The 16887-nt window shown below is 34.5% G+C and overlaps 1 protein-coding gene across 7 annotated transcripts in view; it reads left to right on the forward strand.

Annotated features, from left to right (window-relative positions):
• The window catches only part of DNAH8 (dynein axonemal heavy chain 8), a 304884-nt gene that overhangs the window by 98857 nt on the left and 189140 nt on the right, over positions 1–16887 (forward strand). For all 7 annotated transcript variants that reach the window (XM_036217561.1, XM_036217559.1, XM_036217568.1 and 4 more), the window contains 5 exons: positions 413–648; positions 5013–5117; positions 9195–9308; positions 10637–10699; positions 14627–14727. In XM_036217561.1, the coding sequence (XP_036073454.1) occupies positions 413–648; positions 5013–5117; positions 9195–9308; positions 10637–10699; positions 14627–14727 (619 nt within the window). The remainder of the gene's footprint in view (positions 1–412; positions 649–5012; positions 5118–9194; positions 9309–10636; positions 10700–14626; positions 14728–16887) is intronic.

The following is a 16887-nucleotide window of genomic DNA, read 5'->3' on the forward strand; positions in this document are numbered from 1 at the left end:
ACCATGTAGATGAGGAAGAGAGTAGAGTAACAGAAAATGGGCAGGTTTGGCAGATAAAAAATATATTACCCTCCACTGTGTGATGTTACCTAGACGACAATGAGATGAGTGAAAGCTGCTAATGGGATGACCAGAAACAGAGCAAGGTTCATGTTGGACAGTGCTAGACGTAATTTCTGATATTCTTCTCCATAGCCTTTTAGTGTCCTCATGCACAGTTTAACATAATTCATGGGGATGGGAGCGAAATCTTCAAAATCTAGTAACTTCACAATGTATTTAATTCAGACTAACTTCTTTTCAAGTGCTCCGTAGCCACATGTTGCTAGTGACTATTAACTGGGACAGTGCTGTTATAAATGTTCAGAACATCAGTTGTATTGATATTTTGATCTTTTCTTGTCTTCACCAGAGCCAATGAAATTGGCCTTATCAATTGAGGCTAAGGCATGGAAGATGTTACTCTGTCGATATCTGAATGAAGAATACAAAAAGAAAATGTCAGACATGATAGCATTTATTAATGACTACTTGAAAAAGTTATCTAGACCTATTCGTGATTTAGATGATGTCAGGTTTGCAATGGAAGCCTTGTCTTGTATCCGCGATAATGAAATTCAAATGGACATGACTTTGGGACCAATTGAAGTAAGACATTGCATTTTTCATTCTTGAAATGCCATTTTTTTAAAAAAAAAATAGAGACACACTAAAAAGTTGATTCTGTTAACGTATTTCTCCATTTATTTTATGGCACAGTCTGCCTATTTCTCCATTCTGATATTGGTGTTTTTGAAGGTATTTGGACAATTATCAACAGTGAACAGTATACAAAGGAATATTAATATATTAATGATGCTGTACTAGTCCAGGCAGTTCATTTTTTTTTTTTGCTAGCACCAACATTTTATGGTAGGGAATGGTTGCAGTTTCTCACATCAGTCCCAACATGTTAGGCGGATTCCTCAAATGTCTTTGTCTTTCCTTAGAAACCAGTTATAGGTCTCACTCATGACCAGTGGCATATCATGGGCAGCACAAGGGAGCAGTCCACTTAGGCTTATAGTAAACTGTTCGAATGTAGATCAGCAGCAGAAGTTTTTAGGGGAGAGACTATGTTCATTTTCTATTGCTGATGTAACAAATTACCATAAACTTAATGGCTTAAAACAATACAAATTTATTACCTAGTTCTAGAGATTAGAAGTCTGAAAATTAGTCTTATGGGGCCCAAATCAAGATGTCGGGAGGCTCTAGGGAAGAAGACTTTCTTGCTTTCTTCAGCTTCTAGAGGTTGATTGCAATCCTTGGCTCAGGGCCCCCTTCCAGGAATGGCATTGCCCCTACCCCTGCTTCTGTCTGAATTCCTCTCTCCTGCTCTCTCTTTCCCTTATATGGACCTTCGTGATTACATTGGGCCCTCCCAAATAACCCAGGATAATCAAGTCATTCATTTATTCATTCATTCTTTATTTTCTTTTTGAGAGATCTGTCCATATCCAACAGTGAGGTATTTAGGTCCCCTGCTATGATAGTGTTTTGGTCTGTTTCTCCTTTTAGTTCTGTTATATATTTCATGGCTCCCTGATTGAGAGTATGGATGTTAATAATTGTTAGGTCCTTTTAGTATATGATTCCCTTTATCATTATGAAGTGTCCCTCAGTATCTTTCTTTTTTATTTTAAAGTCTATTTTGTCTGATCTTAGTCCTGCTACTCCTGTTTTTCTCTAAATGCCATTCTCTTGAAATATAATTTTCCACCCTTTCACTTTGTCTTTGGAGCTGAGATGTATTTCCTGGAGGCAGCATATGGTTGGGTTTTGTTTATTAATCCAATCTGCAACTCTGTGCCTTTTTATTGGTGAGTTCATTCTACTTACATTTAGGGTGATTATTGAAATATAAGGTTTTCCTATAGCCATTTTTTTTTTTTTTTTTTTTTTTTGCTTTCTGGTAGCTAAGTGTTTCCATTGCTTCCTGTCCTTGCATTTTTATCTGCTTTTTATTTTGGTTGGGTTTTGTGGATTTTCCCTCTGGTCTTTCTTGTTTTATCTTATATTCAGTTCTGAATCTTTGGCTTGTGGTTATCATTACATATATGTAAAGGATAGTTATATTATATATATATATACAGTAATCCATTTTCTTCCGCATGTTCCTTATCTCCATTCCCCTTTGAAAATTTGGATCTTTGAATCCTTCGCTCTTCTATTGTTGTCTCAATTTGTCCCTTTGTATGCTGAACATTCATTTCTGTGTTGCAATAGCAAATCTCTTCTTATTGTTTAAGCTTATAATGCCCTGTTCTTAATAAGGGTTACACTACTCTGCTTCTGTCTGCTAGTCACCTTACTCATACTTATGTATCTTTTTGTCATTTTGTTTTAGGTGGGCTGATCCTTTTCATTATTTCCTGTATGTGTGGAAAGGTCTTTATGTCTCTTTCAGATCTAAAGGAGAGCTTTGCTGGATACATTATTCTTGGCTGGTAGATTCTTTCATTTAGTAGTTTGAATATTTTATTCCACTCCTTTCTGGCTTGTTAAGTTTGTGCTGAGAAGTCTGATGATAATCTAATGGGTTTTCCTTTATAGGTTACCATATTTTCCCTGACTGCCCTGAGAATTCTTTCTTTGTCATTAGTTTTTGATAATTTTATTACAATGTGTTTTGGAGAAGTCTTTTTTGGGTTGAGATAATTGAGTGTTTTGTTGGCATCTTGAATTCCAAGCTCCATTTCATTCCTTAGATTTGGGAAATTCTCATCAACTATTTGCCTGAAAATGCTCTCTGGTCCCTGCTCTTTTGGCTCTCTTTTGGAATACTCATTATTCTTATGTTTCCTCTCCTGATGGCATCAGCTAGTTCTTGTATTTTTCTTTCATTATTTTTCATTCTTTGGTCTCTCTCTTCTTCCTTCTGAATTATTTCTAGATTTCTGCCTTTGATGTCACTGATCCTTTCCTCCATTTGGTCGACTCTATTTCCCAAGCTTGCTATTTAATTTTTCAGCTCTTTCAGTGTGTTCTTCATCTCTAGAAGTTCTATTTGGTTCTTTTTGAGGGTTTCAGTCTTCTTGCTAAAGAACTCATTATGCTGATCTAGTTGTTTTTCGACATTTGGAATTATTGATATGAATCATTTTGGATCTCACTGAGTTTTTTCAGAAGTACCATCCTGAATTTTCTGTCATTTTAGTCTCATATTTCTATGTCTTTAAGCCTATCTTCTGGAGATTTTTCTCTTTCTTTCTGAGCAGCCTAGTCGCCTTGGTTGTTTATGGTGTTTAATAGACTTTTTCTGCTTCTGGACATTAATGGGAGTGTATTATGATTATTATTATTTTTTCCCAGAAAGAAGAGTTGTTATATAAAGGTCTCTCTTTAGCTTGTTGCAAAGAAGGTGTTTTTCTTTTGGTTTCTTATAGGTGACATCTAAGCATCTTGGATTCTTGCTTTATATAAAGCCTAAATAATGCCTTTTTAATTTTCTGGTAGATATTTAATCATGCTTGCTACCCTTAGTTTCAGTCCCGTCAGTGTTAGTGACAGTTTTGGTAGCATTTGCTTAAATACCTGTGGGACTTCGCAGTATTTTATCTTAGAAAATATGGTGGGGGGGGGGTGTGGAGGGGAGGCCTCTGGTTGGAGGATTGGGTTGTTGTAGCTCAGCCTCACGTTTTGCAACTGGAGCTAGTAATAATCAGCTGTTGCTTCTCTGCTAATCATGCTTTGCTTTATGCTCTTATCTATGGACTTTGCTTCTGCTTGGTTCTCACAGATCTCAGGCAGGGATGTTCAGGGAACCCGTCACAACTTCTCTCTCTCCTTCCTCCTGCAGGGAGCTCCTACTGTAAGAGGCAGCTTTTTGGTACCTCCCAATCTACCACCAGACTCCTGCAGTTCCAACCTCTGATAGCTCTTATGTGCAGATCCCTGGCTCAGATGTGCTTGTGTACAGGTTGGGCGTTATTTGTTGAGTTTTAGATATTCAGCTCATTGTTATTTCAAGGGTAGAGATCTGGGGACATCTCTCACTCTGCCATGCTTCTGATGTCACACACCAATAATAAGTTCTTTAACTTGATCATACTTGCCAAGCCTCTTTTACCATGTAAGATAACATAGTCACAGATTCTGGAGATTAGGATACAGACAACTTTAGGGAGTCCATTTTGTCTACTACAAGTATTTTACAACTACTTTTTAGAATTTCTGACTCATAGTGATAATAGAAATAAGACTCTTAATCCATTTTATTACTTTTGAAATTCTCTATAGACAATGAAATCATTTATTGTCTGTGCCTTGAGAATTGGCACTTCCACTGCCTCCTTTTGGCACCCAGTGCTCATAATTAAGCATTGCTTTCTTGAACCCATTTAGAGTTTATACTCTTTGGTAGCTAATGGACTTTATACCTTTACTACTTTTTACAATCTTAGTATTTGGGAATTTGGGATGCTGACCCATTCCTCAGGATTTAACGAATTATCATATCATTGTTTTCCTGACTGCAGAAGCTCAATTCTTTAGCATAAATTCTTTTGGTAAAGCCAATTGCCAGTCCATTTCTTTAATCATACAAGTTTCTTTTTTTTCAGAGTATCTCCTGCATCTTCACATCATTTCATTTTTTTTTATAGCAAGCCCATATTTTAATAGAGCATGAGAAAATATTTTGCAAGGTGTTGACACAAGATCAAGGAGGAGAGAGAGGTAGAAAATGATTCCAGAGATATTTTCTAGGATAGTTTCTCAATATGATTTGCCCACATTTCCATCAGAATCACCTACACACTTATTAAACGCAGATTTCAGGGCTTGACTATAGCATCAATGCTAATGTCAGTGAGAACCTAGAGGTGCTTCATATACATGTTTCATTTTGGAAACAACTCTTCTGAAATATGCTCTCTTCTATGACATAGGACTGTGTTCCTAAAAGACATCTAAATCATTTGGCAATTGCTTTCCTTGTGATGTTTCTGAACTCCACCTTCACCCCACAGGAAGCCTATGCTATTTTAAACAGATTTGAAGTTGAAGTAACCAAAGAGGAATCAGAAGCAGTTGATACCTTGAGATATTCTTTCAACAAATTGCAGAGCAAAGCTGTAAGTACAAACTTAATTCTTATTTCTTATTTATGTTTTTATTTTTTATCTTATAATGACTTACTTAAATCATTGTCTCCAGAAAAATACATTTCATACTTTTTAAAAACTTAATATATATTATTTCAATAGCTTTATTGAGATATAATCCACATACCATAAAATTTACCATTTCAATGTATACAGCTCAGTGATTTTCACTGTATTCATAGCTTTGCACAGACACTACCACTATATATTGTTAAAACATTTTCACCACCTCCAAAGAAATACCATACCCATTAGCAATTATTCCTTATTTCCCCCCTCGCCACAGCCACTGGCAACCAGTAATTTACTTTCTATCTCTATGTATTTGCCTTTTCTGAACAAGTTATATAGATAGAATTATACAGCATGTAGTCTTTTGCGACTGTCTTATTTCACCTACCATAAGGTTTTTAAGGTTTATCTGTATCATCAAATATACCAATACTTTATTTTCTTCAGAACTAATGACTTTGAGAATTTTTTCATGTACTTATTGGCCATTTGTATATCTTCTTTGGAAGAATGTGAATTTAAATCCTTTGATTGTTTTAAAACTTTGGTTGTCTATTTTTGAGTTGTAAGATTTCTTTACATATTCTGAATAAAAGTCCCTTATTAAAGGATTTGCAAATATTTTTTTGTCACTCTGTGGGTTGTCTTTTCATTTTCCTGATGCTGTCTCCTGAAGTAAAAAAGTTTTTATTTGGTGAGGTCCAATTTGTCTAATTTTTCTTTTGTTGCTTACATTTTTGGTATCGTTTCTAGGGAACCATTGCATAATCTAGGGCCATGAAGATTTACTATGTTTTCTTAAAGGAGTTTTATAATTTTAGCCCTGATATTTAGGTCTCTGATACATTTTGAGTTAATTTTTGTATATGTTTTGAATTTTGGGTCCAACAAAAAAAAGCATGTGACTATCCAGTTGTCTTGGTGACATTTCTTGAAAAGATTATCCTTTCACCAATGAATTATCTTGACACCTTTGTTGAAAATCAGTTGACCATTAATGGAAGAGTTTGTTTCGGGACTCTCAATTCTGTTCTCTTGATCTGTATGTTTATTCCTTTACCAGTACCATATCGTCTTGATTCCTGTAGCTTTGTACTGTGTTTTTTTTTAATTGTGGTAAAATACATATAACATAAAATTTATCATCTTAACCATTTTTAAATGTATGTAGTTCAGTAGTGGTAAGGATATTCTCGTTGTTGTGCATTCAATCTCCAGAACTTCTTCATCATGTAAAATTGTAACTCTATACTCATTAACCAACAGCTCTTCTTTCTCCCTTCCTCAGCCCCTATCATTCCACTTGCTATCTCTATGCATTTGACTACGTATCTTAGTGGAATCATACAATATTTGACCTTTTGTGACTGGCTTATTTTAGTTAGCATAATGTCTTCAAGGTTCATCCATGTTGTAACATGTGTCAGAATTTCCTTCCTTGTCAAGTCTGAATAATATTCCATTATTAGTATATACCACATTTTATTTATTCATTCATCTACTAGTGAACACTTGGGTTGCTTTCACCTTTTGGCTATTGTAAATAATGTTGCTGTGAACATGGGTTGGGTATATGACTGACTTTTTGAGTCCCTGCTTTCATTTTTTTTTTTCTGATATCTACCCAGGAATAGAATCCTGGATCATATAGTAATTCTTTTTTTTTTTTTTAAGTTTTTGAGGACTGTCATATTATTTTCCATTGCTGCTGCACCATTTTACATTCTCACCAACAGGGCACAAAGTTCCAATTTTCTCACATCCTTGCCAACACTTGTTTTCTGTTTCCTTAATAATAACCATCCTAATGGGTAAGGTGGTATCTAATTGTGGTTTAGGTTTGGATTTCCCTAATGATACATGATGTCGAGCATCTTTTCATATTGACCACTTGTGTATCTTCTTCAGAGAAATGTCTATTCAAGTCATTTATCTATTTTTTAATTGGATTGTTTCTTTGTTGCTGAGTTGAAGGAGTTCTTTATATATTTTGGATATTAACATTTAATTATATACATGATTTGCAGTTATTTTCTCCCATTCTGTAGTTGCCTGTTTACTCTGTTGATTGTGTCCTTATAGTCCTTTTTATTTCTGTAAGGTAGGTAGTGATATTCCCTCTTTCATTCCTAATTTTAGTAATTTGAACCCTTTTTTCTTTATTCTTGGGTAGCCTAGATAAAGATTCCTCAATTTTGTTGATCTTTTCAAAGATGAAACTTTAGGTTTATTGGATTTTCTCTGTTGTTAGTCTGTTCTCTATATCACTTATTTGTGCCCTATTTTTAAAATTATTTTTTCCTCTGCTTCTATGGGTTTATTTTGTTCTTTTTTTGTCTAGTTTGTTAAGGTGGATGATTAGTTACTGACTTGAGAACTTTTTTCTATTAATGTATGCATTTACAGGTATATATTTCTCTCTGAGCATTTTTAAGTTATTTTGTGTGTATTTGTGTTTATTAAAATTATTGGGGTGACATTGGTTAATAAAATCAATAGGTTTCAAGTGTACAATTTAATAATATGTCATATGCATATTTGCATTGTGCATTCATCATCCAAAGTGAAATTTCCTTATGCCACTCTCTAAGAATTTTTGAACCAGGTAAATATTTACATACCACAAGTTAAACATTAAAAATGAACTCCAAGGGAGAACACAAATTCTTTAATTAAACTGAAAAAGTTTTAGTGAATATTAATTAACAGTGGCTTATAATTTCTTGTTTATGGAAAGATTTGTCACTGAGATTAAAGCAAGGTATAGTAGCAGGGACACAGAGCTTAAAATTGGGGTCATAACTGTGACTCCATCTTTGCTGTCAGCCAGTTGGGTGATCTTATGCAAGTTAATAACCTTTGTTTCTAAATTTCTTCATGGGGTCATTTAGAAATATTTTAGGAATATTACATACACAGTTATGAAGCTCACTTGAAGTAATGTATATAAAATATTTTTAATATATATGTTTATTTATATTCATGTTAAGTGTTGGCTAATTGCTTGTTTTGAAAAATGGTTGCTGGTTAGTCAGGAGAGTGACTCTTAGAAAAGAAATGGGGAATCCTCCATTTGGTGAAATCCAACTTTCTCTTGTTCAATGGAAAAAAAATCATGTGAGTTATTCTTTCTCTCCAACTGTTAGTGTTGAAGCCACCAACCTATCCTCCAGTAGAGAGAGACAATTCAATACTATAATTACTATTAAGCTTAAAGTAGTTCAAATCAAGACAGATGTTATTGTTGAGAGCAATTAAAAGCAGGGGCCTTAGAACCCCACTGCCAAGTTTTGAATCTTGACCTTGCCTTGTACTTGTGCTAGAACCTTGAATAAATTACTTACCCAATCTATGCCTTAGTTTTCTCACCTGTAAAATGGGTATAATATTCGTATTTACCACACAGAGTTGTTGTGAAGGTTAAATAAGTTAACATATAAAAAGCCTGGCAGATAGTAAGCATGAATTAGGTGCTAGGTATGATTGAAGGTTTAAGCAGAAGCTTTCTTTGAAGACCATTGTGGAGGGCATTTGCTATCATTTTTTTATACCCAGAATAATATCGCTTTCTTTTAGGGAATAGCTTCAACCGCTACAACCATATGAACCTACTAGGGATTACTAACTGCAGACTTTGGCCTGGCCCTAGAGATAGCAGGTGATGCAGAAGGCCTGTAGAAGTAATTGTTTCCCTGGCCACAGTGATGGCCTGAAATGGATCAGACAGGAAACTTTCCTAACCGCATTTAGAAAAGGTGGCTTTACTTCCTGGGTCATGAACTAGAATGATTTGAATCTCCTGTTGGTACATTTGTGTTGTTTTATTTTATTTTATTTTATTTTATTTTATTTTATTTTATTTTATTTTATTTTATTTTATTTTATTTATTTTATTTATTTTAAACAAACAACATTGCAGAGACATCTTTGTTCATACAGAACATTTGTGGGATAACAGACTTGCTGGAATAGAATTGTAGTTTTCTTTTAATACATTATTTTCACTCTCATGTTGAGTATTCTTTTTTATTCTAGGTTTCCGTACAAGATGAACTAGTTCAAGTGCAGCCACAATTTAAAAGTAATCTGCTTGAGTCTGTGGAAGTTTTTCGTGAGGATGTAATGAATTTTGCAGATGCATATGAGATGGTAATTTAAATATTTGCATGCTGTGTGTTAAAATGTTTGCTGGTATGTTTATATTAAGTGAAAGCAATGAACCCTGAGAACTATACTGTGATTCGTACATTGTATGTGAGAGACTGTATTTACATATTCACAGCTATCAAAAAAGGGAATAGCTACTCTTTCAAGCATGTTTTATGGAGTTAGAAGATGTAACTATTAAAAGGAGCAAGAACTTCGAAGATCATGTAAGGAGCAAAGAGTCTGGTTTTGCTCTTTCTCAGGGCCAGACTTCTCATAGTTGAAAATGTTATACAGTTGTTAAAAGGCTCTAAGAATCTATAAATGCTGTAATACCAGGGCATTATGCAACTGATTTCTTTTCCACTAATGCTTAGAGAGCTCTTAGAGAAAAGTTTCATGGAAGATAAATAATAAAAGTCATATTTGGTTATCCCCGTAAACTACTCAGTCTGGTACAATGACTGATAATGGTTGGCCTCTTTGATGTTAAACTCAGAAGTTGGATATATTTCCCTAGAATATTTTTTTTTTTAGTGGTCATAATGGATCTAGATCCTTAAGATATCTATGCCCTTGGTGCTACTTATATAACACTTTTTTTTACATGTACTAAACTTACCTCTTTTAGTTGGATTAGTCAACATTTTATTGCCCAGTCATTCCATTATAGCAAAAATCTGGCCTATTATTTTGCCCATCCATAATATTCATGATCATACAGACTATCTGGGGTCCTTTTGGCAACTATTTTGTGGCTCATGCCACCAGAGACTGACTATTGCTTCTTTCAAATTTTCACCCTATTTGTGTCTCTATATCTATATTGGGTTGAAGAATTAGTGAAAGGAGGCTATTCTCAGGATAGAATAAATAATTATATCAGTTATTCTAATGCACAACCATAGCATCAACATTTATAATCATAAATGAAATGAAGCAGAGCTCTGTTGGTACAAACTTCATACAGGATGAAATTTTGTCACACATTTTATTACCTATATCAAGGTCCTTTAAAAATTAATGGAAGTTGGAGTGAAGCAAATGTTCTAAAATGATTGTGGTCATGGTTACACAACTCCATTACACAAAACCATTGCATTGTACATTTTCTTTTTTTTTGGAATTATTCATTTTAAATGATGGATTATATAATATGTGAATTATATCTCAATAAAGCTGTTACAAAATGAAAACTTCATGTATAGGACAAAATTAGACCATTTAAATTAAAAATAATATTTATTTAAAAGGAAATAATAGATAAACCAAATAAATTAATAAATACATATGATTAGGAATTAAAATGGAGATTATATTATTTATTACAGGAAGGGCCCATGGTTCCAAATATACCACCCCAAGAAGCTAGCAACAGGCTACAGATATTTCAGGTAAAACTACATTATGGATTTTAATTGTATTCTAATCTGCTAAATAATATAATTGATTCTTTTTTCTGTGTCCCTCCATGCTCTTTTCCACAGAATATCTCTATATTTTTTGAGAATAAAACTTTGATTTTGAACTTAAATATATACTCTGTTCTAGTTCTAAGCATCTCATTTATATGTAAAGTGAGAAAAACTTACAGAATAATAAAATATATTAAATAAGATTGTAAATGTTGACAAATGGTTTCCTTGTCTTCCCTCTGTATCCACTAATTTTCTTTCTTCTGTATTCATCACTTGCAACTTCTCTTCTCCTTTATCCTACCTCAGACCTTATAATACTCGTTGGGTCAGGCCAACCATTCACCATTTTTTTCCTACATTCAGGTTGCTGAGCACACCCAGAGAAAAATCACACACTCATTTGGATGAACGTTTTGCAGATTCATGAATTCCTATGTAAGCTAGCTTTTCAGGAGCATCAGGCAATTTCGTGATTTGTTTCTGTTCTCTCTCCTGTTTCCTGCAGTGGCTGTACAATATGTTCACGTTATCTTTATGTCCCCTATCCTTCTTGCATTCTTAGTCTGATAAAAAATATTTATCAGATACCTGCTATGTGACTTAGTCAATAGAAAGGTGATTAAGAAATGTTTCTTACCTCTAAGCTGCTAAAACCTGGTAGGGAGGCAGAGAGCTAGAGAGATAATCACGACATCATGTGTAAACACTGCTTACGGGAACTTGTGTTATGGAAAAAGATGTAAGGAGCTCCCAACTCAGATGGGGGCTGGTGGGATAGACAGAAGGCTTCCTGGAAGAGAAGACATCCAAGTTGCATCTCGAAGGACTACTTAGAGTTAGTCAGGGGAAGAGGAAGAAAAACAAGTTAGGCAGAATTTGCGGCTTGTACAAAGGCCCCAAAATGAGATAAGCAGGGAGATTTAGGGAGATGTAAGGAGTGTAGTTTAGGGTGTGATGGGCAGAAAAGATGGCAATGAGGAATGGGGCAGAAAGATGGGCAGCAGTCACTAATGGGAGGGCCTTGCAGGCTATGCTAAGGAGTTCATAGTCTATTCTGAGGGCTGGAGGGCTCTAAGTAGGAAATGATATGGTCAGGTTTGGATTTTTAAAACAGTTATGTTTTTAAAAGATTTATCTGGCAGTAGTGTGAAGGTGGTTTGGAGCGAGGATGGTTAGACAGATGGGAGTTTCCGTAATATAAGAAATTGTAAAGATTGAGACCAAGCAAGTGGCATTTGGAATAAAGAAAACTGGATAGATCATAGGTTTAATAGAGACCGGCTGGATAGGCCTGGAGCCTGGGTTAGGAGCAAAAAATTAAGATTTTCAGCTTGGGCAAATAGGAGAAAATAGAGCTATTTACTTAATAACAAATATGAGAAAAAGAGTAGATTTGTGATTTTTTTTTTTTGAACAGATGATCTTGTTTCCAAATTTACAGAGGAAATTTAAGATCTGTGATTTGAATTCCAGAGAGATGCGTCCTGCTTCTTGTTCCTGGGGACTCTTTACTTTGTCCCTTGTCTCTTCTTAGATCAACCTTTTTCTCTACTTTTAACGTTTTCCTGTTTATTAAATCTTTTCGATTAGTACTTTTAAAACTGTTTGTCTTTCCTTCTTAAAGTACAGTAACATTCTCTGTTCTGTGTCCCCTTCTAGACTTGACTTTTTTCTTTACCCATTTCTAATTTCTTCCTTTGTTTATACTCATTTGATAATTGGGTTATTCACCTCAAGCAAATGAATGGAGGAGTGAAGTTAGTAATTTTGTCCTTGTTGCTTTATATGTAAGTTCCGTGGATGGTTTAGGCTGGTTCTGTGCACCCTTTTGCCAAAAAGGTTCAACAAGTTAAATGGAATCTCTCAAGTTGCAAGTTTTCCTGAGAGTGATGGGAGTAGTTCAGGCTTTTCCCACCGTAACCGACTGGAATTTATCATATGGTATCTAACTTTCAAGTCTTTCCCTTGATTTGAGTATTTTCAAATAGAAAAATCTATACTCTGATAAAAACAGTTTTGTTCCAAGATCATTGGAACAGTCAGAAATTGCTGCTGGTCCTTAGTGGAATAAACTTGTGCAAAGTAAGTAGACAAAATAATCTGTCATAGAGCTCAGTGTCTCTGCCTCCTAATTCCAGGGAGGGTAAGTATAGCCGAGTAACTCTTGTGGATTTTTATTAAGTAGATTGCATGTGTTGACAACGGTTTTCCTGGGTTGCAGCAGGCACGAGCCTTTCATTTAAATGTGATGTCCTCAGACAAAAAGTCTAGTCCCTTGTTATTGTGAGCATTCTTCTCTCCCCAGAACTATGACAGTCACTTTTGGACTAAAACCAGCTCCTCCCTTCACCCTTGCCAGGACTTTCTACTGGACCCTGGAGGAGACTCTGAAGTTTTTTGTTACGTGAAGTCCTTAGGTTTGGATCTGAAGTTCCAGTGAATGGCTTGCCTCTCTGGAGGAGCCAGGACTAAAACGGATCTACTCACCCGGTGGCTGCCAGTAGAACCCCTCAGTAATAAAAACAAGATGTATCATGAGAAGAGATAGTAATGTTGGATGGTGATAAGTTCCAAGGACAAAAAATAGCAGGAGGGGACCATAGAGTGCTGGGTGGTGTGTATGTGAAGTAGAGGTGAAATTTAAAATAGGTTCTGCAGAGAAGGCCTCCTTGAGAAGGTGATATTTGAGTAGAGACCTAGAGGAGTATGGGAATGAGCCAGGCGGATATCTGGAGGAGCCGCTTTCCAGGCAGGGGAAAGAGCAAGTGCAAAGGCCCTGAGTAAGAGCATATGTGAGAAGCAACAAGGGGGTCAGTATGGCTGGAGCAGAATGATCAGGGAGAGAGTAATAGCAGTAAGACCAGAAGGTAAGGAGAGGACAGACTGTAGAAGCCTTGCCAGCCTCAGGAAGGGCACTGGCTTTGACTCCGAGTGAAAAGAGTGACATGATCTTGTTTGTGTTTTCAGTGAATCACCATCACTACTACTATGCTAACTTTGATGTTTTCATTTCTCCTTTGCTAATGTTCACATAGCCCATAAACTCTTTGTTCAGTAAGTATATTGAGTAACCACTAAGGAGTATAAAAAGTGCAAAATTTGGTCCTTGCCTTCAGGAATGAAGAGTTCATTGGAGTTCCTCCAGTGTCTTTTTCACACCTTCTTGATTTGGCTGCTGTTAAATATGCTAATATGTCTGTCAGATCTATGTCCCTATCTGAGCATTTTATGCCATATATTTTCTAAGGCTGAGAAATTAGGATTTTTACTGATATTTTACACCATTTAAGTAGAGCCCATATATCTTGTTACAGGCAGATTATTTCTATTGGCTTTTGTGCTTTAATTCTTAGCATTCTAACTATAGGAGATTCAAATTCCAATTCAAAAGACATGTGTATTAACTTTGCTGATTTAAATTGTTAAAATGGACTCAAACGGTGTTAAAATGGGATCCTTCATTTTATAGATTCTTTATTGCTTATAGAGAAAACAGGATTGGGTGGATTATGCTAACGCTTCACTCATTTGAACCCTGTAGTAGAGATGACCAGTTTAAATTAATGATAAAGCCTGAATTATAGAATTTTTGAAATGCAGTTTTATTATGTTCAGACATATTTATGGGAACTTGAACTATAGATTTTCTGGGGACCGCTTAAGTTTATTAAGGAAATAATCTGATATAAAATAGATGCTTTTAGAATGCTTGAAATTTAATTTCCCTAAGTGCTTAACTGTTTCTCTGATAGCTTGGTATCAGTATAAATTGGCTTCACAAATACTTGCTTCAAGATAGTATTAAATAAATTTCAATGTAGCTTTTATTCTGATTATAATAAATTCTACTTTAATGGGGAGTGAATTAATTATATTTTACTACAATTCAAAAACCCTTTATAGGCCAATTTTGATGATCTGTGGAGGAAATTTGTTACATATTCATCTGGTGAACAACTTTTTGGATTGCCTGTGACTGACTATGAGGTTTTACACAAAGTCAGGTAAGTTTAGAAATTGTATAAGTATTACATGCAAATAATTAAATACTATCTACTTAAAGAATCATGTCTTCATAAATCCTTTATTATTTGGAGAAGAGCCTCCCTTGCAACACTCCTAAAATTTCCCCCTATTCCTGGCTATTTCTGACCCATTGTATACATAGTCTCCATACACAAAAGAAATATTCTAGAAGAGTAGAAAATACATTGCAAAAATTCTGGGCATTCATGGCCTATTTTTAGCCTGTGCTTTATTTTTTTTCTTTTCACCATTTTTGAATAATGTTAATGATTGTGCAGAAGCACTGCAGTTTTGGATGACTTTTGTTTATTTAAAGGAATAGCCATCCTCAGCTCTCAATCCCTTCTTGCTGCATTTATGCTAAGTGTTCTTCCCCATTGGGTAGACATAGATCGAAAGCCAAAGAATGTAATTGATTTTTAATCAGTAACAATTTATTTTAAACAGTGAATCTAGGATTTAAACAAGTATCCTTTAATAGAATTTTAAATATAACTTTCCTCCAGGGCAAAATTAAAACGGCAGTGGTAGTTAGTTAGGATCTTGGCTAAAAAAATATATATAATTCTTTCAAAGTCACAGCATGCAAATGTCATGACAAAAGAGACATGAAATTGTCTGAAGATAAATTAATGCTTCAGCTACTTAGGTTGGATGGTTTGTATTCTTTTTTCTAAAGTAGTCATTCACCAAGCTTAACACTGTGACCGATTGTGTTACAATTGTATAGGTCTGGTCCTTGCCCCTGATTTACTGAATCAGAATCTCTGGGATTTGGTCTCGAGAAATCTAAATTTTTATAAATTCTTTAGTTAATTCTTTTGCATACTCAGTCTGAGACTCAATGTATTATTTTAATCTTCAGTGTTCTAAGAAAAATAATCATCTTTATTTACCATTTGGACCAATGGATCCTTTTTATTTTTATTTTTATTTTTTATATTTTAACGTATGAATAATTTACGGGAGCAATTTTATTAGAAAATATAGTAGGAACTTAAGTAGTGAAAACCCAAACTTTTACTCCATAATCTCCTGATTTGAAAATTTATATACATTAAATGGAGATCGACCTTTGAATGCTGTCATTCATGAACCTGGAGCACACACATCCTACGAACACTAATTCCAGATTTCAAATTCATTTCCAATAGCTTCTAGCTTTTAATTACTTTTGATTTTTCTTGTACTTGCATTGTTAAAACTTAAGACTGTTGAAAACTGAGACACTCATAATTTTGTTGAATTATCATCTTTGCAGTATAAATATAAAAATCTTTACTTTTAGGGTTGAATGATCATTTCAACAATTATTTTCATACCTGTATCATCCATTTCCTTTGAATACACATCTGTCTTCAGTATGTGTCTACTTAAGGAATGTATCAAATAAAACTTACATAAATATTATAAATAATGAAGGAACATGGGCATTTATCTTTTTCACAAAATGGTATGGTCTCGGCTCTTGTTGCAAAATATTGCATGCAGAAGCCCTTGCCTCTATTCAAATACATTATTCACTCATAAATTAATGAGTTTAAAAAAATTCATCTAGATCGTGGTCATCTAAAGACTCATAGTCTGAGATTTTGCTTAGACAATTAGTTTCACTATCAAAATTAGAATCTAGAGTGCTGCTTTCTCTTTTATGTTTAATACTTAGGAAGTACCTTCCTTTGTCAATTTTCTTCCCTGCTGTTTTAGGTAGAAAATGAAAAATCAATTTCTTAACTATATTAAATGAAAGCTAAATAAAGAAAAAATTAAAAGATCACAAAAATGATATCTCCAGAGAACTTTTTAAATACTTTCTTGAAAGGTGATGTTATGCTTTGGGCAGCACAATAAGAAACCTGGAGGATGACGCAATAGGGATATTTTTCATTATTGCATCATCTTTAGAGATTTCATCGTTCTTCCCTTTTCTTATTATTTTAGTCATTTTTAGCACAGTAGGGAATAATCAGTGATTAATAATGAAATAATCCGTAGGATGATGTATTAGCAAAATGAAATAAGAAATGGAAAAACAAGATAACTAGGATTCCAGAATGTGTCTTAGATTCATAAAAAGGGCCAGTGTGCTCAATAAAATGAATTTTACTCCATTAAAAACATAAGCAAATTTTAGCTTT

The sequence above is a fragment of the Rousettus aegyptiacus genome, unplaced genomic scaffold, assembly GCF_014176215.1.
Source record: "Rousettus aegyptiacus isolate mRouAeg1 unplaced genomic scaffold, mRouAeg1.p scaffold_m13_p_1, whole genome shotgun sequence".
Taxonomy (NCBI): domain Eukaryota; kingdom Metazoa; phylum Chordata; class Mammalia; order Chiroptera; family Pteropodidae; genus Rousettus; species Rousettus aegyptiacus.